This window comes from Stegostoma tigrinum, chromosome 25 (genome assembly GCF_030684315.1).
Source record: "Stegostoma tigrinum isolate sSteTig4 chromosome 25, sSteTig4.hap1, whole genome shotgun sequence".
In the NCBI taxonomy this organism is placed as follows: Eukaryota; Metazoa; Chordata; class Chondrichthyes; order Orectolobiformes; family Stegostomatidae; genus Stegostoma; species Stegostoma tigrinum.
Genome location: NC_081378.1, coordinates 49,106,527 through 49,116,065, shown reverse-complemented (window position 1 = coordinate 49,116,065; position 9,539 = coordinate 49,106,527). Strand labels below are relative to the sequence as shown.

The 9,539-nt window shown below is 44.2% G+C and overlaps 1 protein-coding gene across 2 annotated transcripts in view; it reads left to right on the top strand.

Annotated features, from left to right (window-relative positions):
- The first annotated feature begins 5,472 nt into the window (after positions 1–5,472).
- Positions 5,473–9,539, top strand: part of itpr2 (inositol 1,4,5-trisphosphate receptor, type 2) — a 235,633-nt gene continuing 231,566 nt past the window's right edge. Inside the window, exon 1 of one of the 2 annotated variants that reach the window (XM_059654708.1) lies at positions 5,473–5,842. In XM_059654708.1, coding sequence (XP_059510691.1) covers positions 5,754–5,842 — 89 coding nt within the window. In that variant the 5' untranslated portion in view covers positions 5,473–5,753. The remainder of the gene's footprint in view (positions 5,843–9,539) is intronic. The other variant, XM_059654707.1, reaches the window with a different exon arrangement.

The window sequence follows — 9,539 nt, the reverse complement described above, 5'->3', positions numbered from 1 at the left end:
ACAACCAGCCCAGCTCTTCCCCCCCACCCACTGCATCCCAAAACCAGTCCAACCTGTCTCTGCCTCCCTAACCGGTTCTTCCTCTCACCCATCCCTTCCTCCCACCCCAAGCCGCACCCCCCGCTACCTACTAACCTCATCCCACCTCCTTGACCTGTCCGTCTTCCCTGGACTGACCTATCCCCTCCCTACCTCCCCACCTACACTCTCTCCACCTATCTTCTTTACTCTCCATCTTCGGTCCGCCTCCCCCTCTCTCCCTATTTATTCCAGTTCCCTCCCCCCATCCCCCTCTCTGATGAAGGGTCTAGGCCCGAAACGTCAGCTTTTGTGCTCCTGAGATGCTGCTTGGCCTGCTGTGTTCATCCAGCCTCACATTTTATTATCTTGGGCTTGTATACACTTGAGTTTAGAAGGCTGAGCGGGGATCTGATTGAGGCGTATAAGATTATTAAGGGATTGGACACTCTGGAGGCAGGAAGCATGTTTCTGCTGATGGGTGAGTCCAGAACCAGAGGACACATTTAAAAATAAGGGGTAAGCCATTTAGAACAGAGTTGAGGAAAAGCTTCTTCACCCAGAGAGTGGTGGATGTATGGAATGCTCTGCCCCAGAAGGCAGTGGAGGCCAACTCTCTGGATACTTTCAAGAAAGAGATGGATAGAACTCTTAAAGGTAGTGGAATCAAGGGTTATGAGGATAAGGCAGGAACAGGATACTGATTGTGGATGATCAGCCATGATCATAATGAATGGTGGTGCTGGCTCGAAGGGCCAAATGGCCTACTCCAGCACCTATTGTCTATTGTCTATTGAGATCATTACTAGGGTGTAATGGATCTTTGATGTCAGAATCCTTTCTGCGGCAGTGAGCCATGTAAATAGAGTCCATGGTTGGAAGGTTGGCTTCTGTGAAGGCCTGGGCTGTGTATAGAACTTTCTGTAGTTCCTTATGGTCCTGGGCAGAGCAGTTGCCGTACCAGGCCGTTATGCACCTGGACAGTATGCTTTCTATGGTGCATCCGTAGAGGTTGGTGAGGGACCTATGGACATGACAAATTTCCTGAGCCATCTGAGGAACAGGAGACATTGTTGTGCCTTCTTGACCATCACATTTACGTGGAAAGTCCAGGACAGGTCATCTGTTACCATTACTCTGAGGAACTTGATGCTCTTCACTCTCTCAACCTCAATTCTGTTGATGTAGATGGCGGGGGGGGGCATGTCCTCCTCTTTAATTCTAAAGTCAATGATGAGCTCTTTAGTTTTGCTGACACTGAGAGACAGATTGTTTTCATTGCATCACCCAACCAAGCCCTCTAAATCCCTTCTGTATTTTGACTCATCGTTGTTAGATATCCGTCCCATTATGGTGGTGTCATCAGCGAACTTGTAGATGGCATTCATTCAGAATTTGGCAACAGAGTTGAGGGTGTATAGGGAGTAAAGTAGGGGGCTGAGAACACTTCTTTGGGTGTCTCCAGTGTTGCGTGTAATTGTAGGTGAGGTGCGGTTACCTAAAAATACATATCAAAGGAAGAACTTTCATTTATATAGTGCCTTTCGTGTCATCAGAGAACAACCCAACCATATTACAGCCAATAAAATGCCTTAGAAGGGATACCAGAAATTTGGAAAAAAAAACAGCATTGTCATGACTAACTGGCCAATGTACTGGAGATCAAGCCCCATTGTTCTCAGAGTCATCACAAATATGAGAAGCTTTAATCACATGGTCCAAAGTCCTCAGTTTGCCTGACTGAAGCACTCAGATTCAAACAAAACACTCACCAGGTTTTTGGGCTCAGTAAGAAAGTAACTATATATTACCAGCAAATTTTCTTTAACCAACAGCAATTGGAAAACATGAGTTTTTAACTTACAGCTCTACAGTATAAACTCTACTCCTACTTAACACTGCTTCCCACTTCTTAAATACATAGATAAAAATGGATATTAAAGTGTGCAATAAGAGAAAAAAGTTGGGGAGACACAGTTCAATAGCACCAGCCTGAAGACGATGAGTTAGTTCTTTTGATTTCTTCCAATTCCTTTCAGCTTTTTGTCATTCACAAATGATTGCTCACACACCAATGTTCTCTCATTCACTGATTGAGATTTCATCCTTTCACAGTCTTTGAAGGCATTCTGTTCTTCCTCCAGTAAGGAATTTGCAGAGAAAAGTCAGGGGCAGACAGCTAGTTGTTACTGGAGACTTTTCACAAGAGAGAGGTACACAGAGAGACAGCTTGCTGCTCTGTCTTTGTAGATTGTACGGTTCCCTGCTGCACTGGCCCCAAACAAGCCATAGCAAATTGGTTAAGAGCCAATACAAATGTTGCCCTCTAGCACTTGTCTCTTACTACTTGAACTCATCAGCTCCTTTGCCATTGATCAGTCCAAGCCTGAATGCTTTTCAGACCTGTGCATTTGGACACATTCTGCTTCTGCTCTATCTGTTACAGGGAGGTGCAACATGGCATACAACTCTCAATGCGCTCCAGTACACATCACTTGTAAAGCTGCAACCATCTTAGAAGTGGGAAATGCAGGTTACAAGCACAGGGTCTGGTTGGGATGATCTTTGAAGTGTTGGCATGGATTCGATGGGCCAAATAGCCTGGATCCACACTGTAGAGATCCCATATCCTTTATTTTCCCACTTTAAATTAAGAAAGACTTTAATGTTATCTATTACCCTATTTCTTTCTTTTTCTATCTATTCTATGAACTACTGGCTAACGTTTTAACCGTTTCCCGTACTACTTTGTTTCTAGGTCTTCTGTACCTAGGTACTAGTACCTAAAGATAGTGCCTTATGTGGCAACATTACTCACTTTTCACTTTACTCCCGTACTTCTGTGCTTGAGTACGTGTGACAGTAAAAAATCTAAATCTAATCTAAAATGATTTTTTGCACAACTGCCTTGCTCTAAAATATTATATTCTTTGGTAGTCCACAGCTGAAGCATTAAGGAGATAAAACAATGTGTCTTTGGAGCATTTCTCCCCATTCCGATGATCAAACCCAAAAGAGTGAATGCCAAAGCCAATGAAGGAAGAAAACAGAAGACAGATAAATGATTTATACAAGAGGAATCAGAGGTATGAAGATCTATAATTTCACCACAAACTGTTGGTAACTTACTGCAACAGCTGGGGAATTTTCAGACTTTCCTCATTACCAAAAGTGATACCAGAACTCATTGATAGTCTATCAGTACTTGGTGGCAATAACACACAGTCCACCCCCTGTGTAAAACAAAATGCCTCTCGTGTCTTTTTTAAATCTCTCTCCTCTCACCTTAAATATATGCCCCAGAGTCTTGAAATCCCCCACCCCAGGCAAAAGACGCCTGCCATCCACCCTATCTATACCCCTCATGATTTTATAAACTTCTATAAGGTTACTCTCAGCTTCCTACACTCCAATGAAAGAATTCCCAGCCTATCCAGCCTTTCTTAACAACTCAAACCCTCCATATCTGCAATACCCTGGTAAATCTCTTCTGAACCCTCTCCAGCTTAATAATATCCTTCCAATAACAGGGGGACCAGAACTGCACACAGTAGCCCAGAGAGGCCTCACCAACGTCCTGTACAACCTCAACGTAACATCCCAATTCTTACACTCAAAGTACTGAGCAATGAAGGTAACTGTGCTTTGCACCTTTTTTGTTAACCACCGAGTCTATATGTGATGCAAACTTCAAAGAATTATAAGGAGCAGGCAGGTAGGACTAATTTAGTTTGGGATTATGTTTGACATGGACTAGTATAACTGTCTGTATAACTCTATGACTCTGTAATGAGTAATATCCCATTTTTCTAGCAGAAACTAGCGGTAATCGTCTAACCATCAGATGAAGGGTCTAGGCCCGAAACATCAGCTTTTGTGCTCCTCTGATGCTGCTTGGCCTGCTGTGTTCATCCAGCTCCACACTTTGTTATCTCGGACTCGCCAGCATCTGCAGTTCCCATTATATCTGCAATCATCTAAACTGTTGATATTCACTCTGGTTCACTCAGATTCTGTGTGAAGATCTGAAACAGAGCCATGGTCAGAGCTGATCTATATTCACAGGTCAAAAAAACTGACCAGTCTCAACCAAACTAGGTACCAAACATAAGACTACTTAATAAGCTAGGAGGCCATATTAGATTGGTATGGATAGAGGATTGGCTAACTAAACAGAGACAGAGAATCGGGAATAAGACGACATTTTCAGGAATGCCAACCTCTAAGGAGTGGAGTGCACAGGAATTAGTGCTGGAGTCACAACTGTTTACAACAGATATTCGCAACATGGATGCCAAAGTGAATGTTGTATCACCCAAGTATGTGGATGATGCAGAAGTGGGTGGGAAGGTAAGGATAACATAAAGAGACTGCAGACGTATATAGAAGGTTACGTGAGTGGGCAGAAACATGTTTGGTGAAGCATAATGTGGGGAAAACATGAGGTCATGCACTTTGGCAGGAAGAATAGATGAGCTGAGTATTATTTAAATGGGGAAAGCCTGCAGAAAGCTACAACACAGAAAGATTTAGGGATCCTACTGTGTGAATCACAAATAAGCCAGTATCTAAGTTCAACAGATAACAGGGAAGGCAAATGGCATTTACTCCAAAGGGAATGGAGTATAAAAGTAGGGAGGTTTTGCTAAAACTGTGCAAGGCACTAGTCAGACCAGCTGGAATACTGTAAGTCATTTTGACTACCTTATCTTCGGAAAGCTATACTGGGATTGGAGACAGCCCAGAGAATGTCCACTAGGCTGATCTCCGATATGGAGGGACTCTATTATGAGAAGAGGTGAAGTATCTTGGTTCTGTGTTCATTGGAGTTTAGAAGAATGAGATGCAACTTTATTGAATCATACTAAATTCTTACAGGGCTTGAGAGTGTAGACGTGGAAAGGCTGCTTCCCCTTGTGGGAGAGTATAGGACCAGAGGACATAATACACACAGATAGGCACAGATGAGGAGAAATTATTCTCTTACAGGCTTGTGAATATATGGAATTCTTTACCTCTGATGAGGATGGGTCATTAAGTGTATTTAAGGCTAAGATAGATGGATTTTTAACCAGTAACAGAATTAAGGGTAGGAAAGTGGAGTTGAGGATTATCAGATCACTGAATAGCAGAGAAGACTCGATAGGCTGAATGGCCTACGTTTGTTCATGGGATGTGAATGTCGATGATAGGACTTATTTTCTGTTCCCCTGGATATGCTGGGGTAAGTAGATAATATTTACCTAATTTATAAATGAAGTGCTGACATAACAAGGGCCGGACAGAGACAGACACAAAACTGAAGTGTGGAGGCACATTGTTGTTTTGGGGAGGGTTTAGAACTGAAGTTGAGCCAAGGCTTGTCGAGGAATGCCTCTATTTGCCCAGTTGCAGGCTCCAAGCTAATCAGAGCAATGTGGGAGCTCACTGAGGGCGGAGTGTCTAGCTCAGAATGACATTCCTCTACTCACTTCCGCGTTGCTGCTGTTGTCTCATTTTTATTTTTGCAATGTGTGTGTATGTGTTATGAATTTTTGTTTCTGCTCTGGACTGAGCTCAGAGAGAGTGTGTGAGTAAGTAAGTATAATTGTGTGTGGGAGAGAGTTTAAAGAGAGAGAGCCAAGTCCGACTGCAGCTGTCTTGTTCTCTGCTCTGTCCAGCCGTGGGGCTGGGATCACAGTCCTCCAGCGTCCCTCTCTCTTCGACCCCTGGACTGGCCTCAGTAAGATGAGATAATGGAGAAACTGTCCAGCTTCCTGCACATTGGGGATGTCGTGTCCCTATATGCCGAAGGGACTGTCAATGGTTTCATCAGCACACTGGGGTGAGTGCCACTTCCGAGCGCGTTACAGCTGAAACTGACAAACGAGAAAAAAACTTTAGTGCAGACTGGGGCTTGAAAGTTTGCATGTGCTGCATGTGCTGCGTGTGCGGGGAGAGGCCCCTTTTGCTTCTTCAAGACTGTGGCAAAAGTCGGAAGCCTGTTTTAGACTAAAAGGAGGCTGTAAAATGAGGTGATACTGAAGTGTCGAGGTGGTTTTGCAATACAGCAGAGAGGGTTAAATGCATGTTTGAAACAGGCATTACTTCCCCTTCCCATCATTTTGAAGTGGTGTGTGGGCGGGGGAGGGGGGGGTGCGGTTTTTGACCCTTATTAGCCCTCCATTACCCCCTGACTGAGGACAAACTGCCCCTCCACAAAAGCTCAATTAATTTGAAGCAGGTCAGAAGCGTTTAGAAAGCGGAAATCTAACATGCAGCAGTCGTGCGTGTGTGCTGTGGGGGCAGGTCTGTTGCAGTCATTGTTTCAACCTGCTTTCTGTGTTTGTATTTCTCTACTGTAATTGAAAACAAAACCAGTTCTCCTCCTCACCTCGTTTGTCACCCTGCACTCTGGCTGCAAAAGGTCTGACTAGTTGTTTTTTCACTGTATCAACTTTAAGTTTTGATACACTCCCCCCCAGCTGTATGTTAAAATACTTGTTTGCTGAGGTATGAAACCCCTTAGGCCCATTTGAAATGTGGGAGTTTTATTTTGGAAGGGGCCATTTGTGAACACTTGGGGTCAGACAGTGTGAAATTTACCCTTTCCAGAGCCGAATGAGAGACTCTGATCAGATGCCAAGCATGGGTCTGGAATTAAATTGTTTCAAACGGGAATGCACAGCGACCTGCATTTGTGTAGCTCCTGGCTGGACCACAGCATATCCTGGAGCGTGTTGGAAGTGAGTTTTTTTCTTAAAGGCACGGTTGTGCAGGAAAGAGAAGCAGCCCACTTGATATACACAGCAAGATCCCACAGACAGGTCATGAGCAGATCACCTGTCTTTGTTGTTGGTCAAAGGATGAGGATTCTTCAGGATTACCAGGGTGAACTCTTCTTTGAGTGTGTCCATGGAAATCAGTTGACAAAGATGAGCCAGGGCTGCTTCCCACCACCACCACCACCATAGTTACTGGGTGGCAGGGGCCTCCTCACTGATGTACCAGTCTGCCTGGCTGTGTACAATGTGTGGACCAATTGGCAAATATTTATCAGGCAGGCAGACTCCCTTTGACACTTAATTAACTTGGGTACGTCCTGCGCTGAAATCTTTGACTGTGGGTCAGTTTTCCTTTTTGGGGAGGGAGTTTCTGATGCAGTGTCTGTATTGTGAAGGATACTATTTCAGAGAGCGACAAACATTACCTCTGAGTACAACGGGACTTCGATCAGATGGGCAAATGGGCCAAAGAGTGACAGATGGATTTCGATTAAGATAAATGTGAGGTGCTGCATTTTGGAAAGGCAAACCAGGGCAGGACTTATATGCCTAATGGTAAGGTCCTAGGTGGTATTGCTGAATGAAGAGACCTTGGAATGCAGGTTCATAGTTCCTTGAGAGTGGAGTTGCAGGTAGACATGATAGTGAAGAAGGCGCTTGGTATGTTTGCCTTTATTGGTCAGTGTTTGAGTGTAGCAGTTGGGAGGTTATGTTACAGCTGTACGGGACATTAGTTCGGCCCCTTCTAGAATACCGCATTCAGTTCTGCTCTCCCTGCTGTAGGAAAGATGTTGTGGAACTTGCAAGGGTTCTGTAAAGAATTACAAGGATGTAGCCAGGGTTGGAGGGTTTAAGCTATGAGGAGAGGCTGAATGGGCTGGGGCTGTTTTCCCTGGAGTGTCGGAGATGAAGGGTGACCTTTTATAGAGAGGTTTATAATATCACGAGAGGCATGGGTAGGGTGAATAGCCAAGGTCTTTTTCCCCAGGGTAGCAGTGCCTAAAACTAGAGGGCATAGATTTGAGGTGCGAGGGGAGACCTATAAAAGGAACCTAAGGCAACTTTTTGGTGGAGGCTGGTACGATTACAACACTTAAAAGGCATCTGGATGGGTATATGACTAGGAAGATTTTAGAGGGATATGAGCCAAATGCTGGAAAACGGGCCTAGGTTACTTTAGGAAATCTGGTCAGCATGGACAAGTTGGACCAAAGGGTCTGTTTCCCTGCTGCATAACTTTGACTCTGTGAAACTATGTTCTGTTGTCTGAGCTTGTTCTTCAAAGCAAACCCATTACTGAGCTTTCACAGTGAATTCTACTTCAGTCGAGACTAAGCGAGTTTTGCAAATGGAATGTTCACCTCAACACCATGGCACCAAGTGAGCTGTCGGGTTCCACATTACAACTAGTGACTTTTTTTTTGAAAATTATAATTGTGAAAAAGGCTTAAAGCACAGATAAGAAATTTATTGTATGTTAGTTAAATCTGCGGTGTTGTTTTAAATTTGACCAGATTCAATTAATCAGATTTCTATACAATCCGTGTCTCAGTTGTTAGTTAGAGACCTAGATGAGGGATGTTTGCTTGTAATGCTATTGCTAAGCAGCTCGTGGTTCCTCTAGCTAACTCCTGAATGCTTCGTGCACTTTCGGAGTGATAAGTACTTGGAATTCTGTGTTTAGCACTCCCATCCAGAAAGGTACCTTGACCCTAGAGTGGGTTAATTTACCAGAATATTACCAGGGTTAAATTAATTCATTCTCTCGTGAGAAGTGACCATCATTGGCCAGGCCCAGAATTTGTTACCCATCCCTAAATGCCCCTTGAACTGACTGCCCTGTGGCTTGCTTGACCATTGGAGTCAGGTACACTGCAGTGGGTCTGGAGTCACATGCAGGTCGGACCAGCTAAGGATGGCAGTTTCCTTCCCTAAAGGACAATGATGAATTAGGTGGGTTTTTACAATTCGTGATTATCACCAAGACCAGCTTTCACTTCCCAGACTTTTATTAATTGAACTTAAATTCCCACCAGCTGCCTTTTGGGATTTGAAGCACATTCCCAGTGTGATAACTTAGACATCTGGCTACTACTTCAGTAACATCCACCACTACACTACCATCCCTTTCACAAGGACCGGGTGCACAAGGGAGTTGTCTTAAACACAGAAGATTGAAGGGAGATCAAATCAGACACTCATAATGAATCAAGGAGTTGATGATAGGATTGACGGGGACAAACTATTTTCTCTGGAGGAGCTGAAACAAGGAGGAAGTGTAGATAGACCACCTGAGGTTAATGACAGGAATGTTGGTGATATCCAAACGCTCTCTTTTTACCAAAATGTTGTTGAAAATTCTGCACTGGAGATTGATAGATTTTTGTTGGTTGTAGCTTTTAGTAACGAGAGAGCCATGGAACGAAGGCTCTGTTTCCGTGCTGTACATCTCTATGACTCAATTGTGAGGGTCAATTAGAGTCCAGATACCAATCAGTCACAAAAGGCAGAACCAGTCTGAGGGACTGAGTGGCCTCTCTTTCCCATGACTGACAGAGTGGAGCAGATGGCACTGTGCGTTAGGAGAAGTGTCGAGAGTGTGCTGAAATCGAAATGTTTGCTCCTGCTGGGCAGAAATCCTCCACGTTTCCCCTCCTCCCTCTTTGGTTTGTCATACCCTACAAAAGCTCCTGTCGTGAATGGACAGTTGGACTGCATGTTCACCTCCCACCCGGATTTTTGTGACTAAGGATGGCA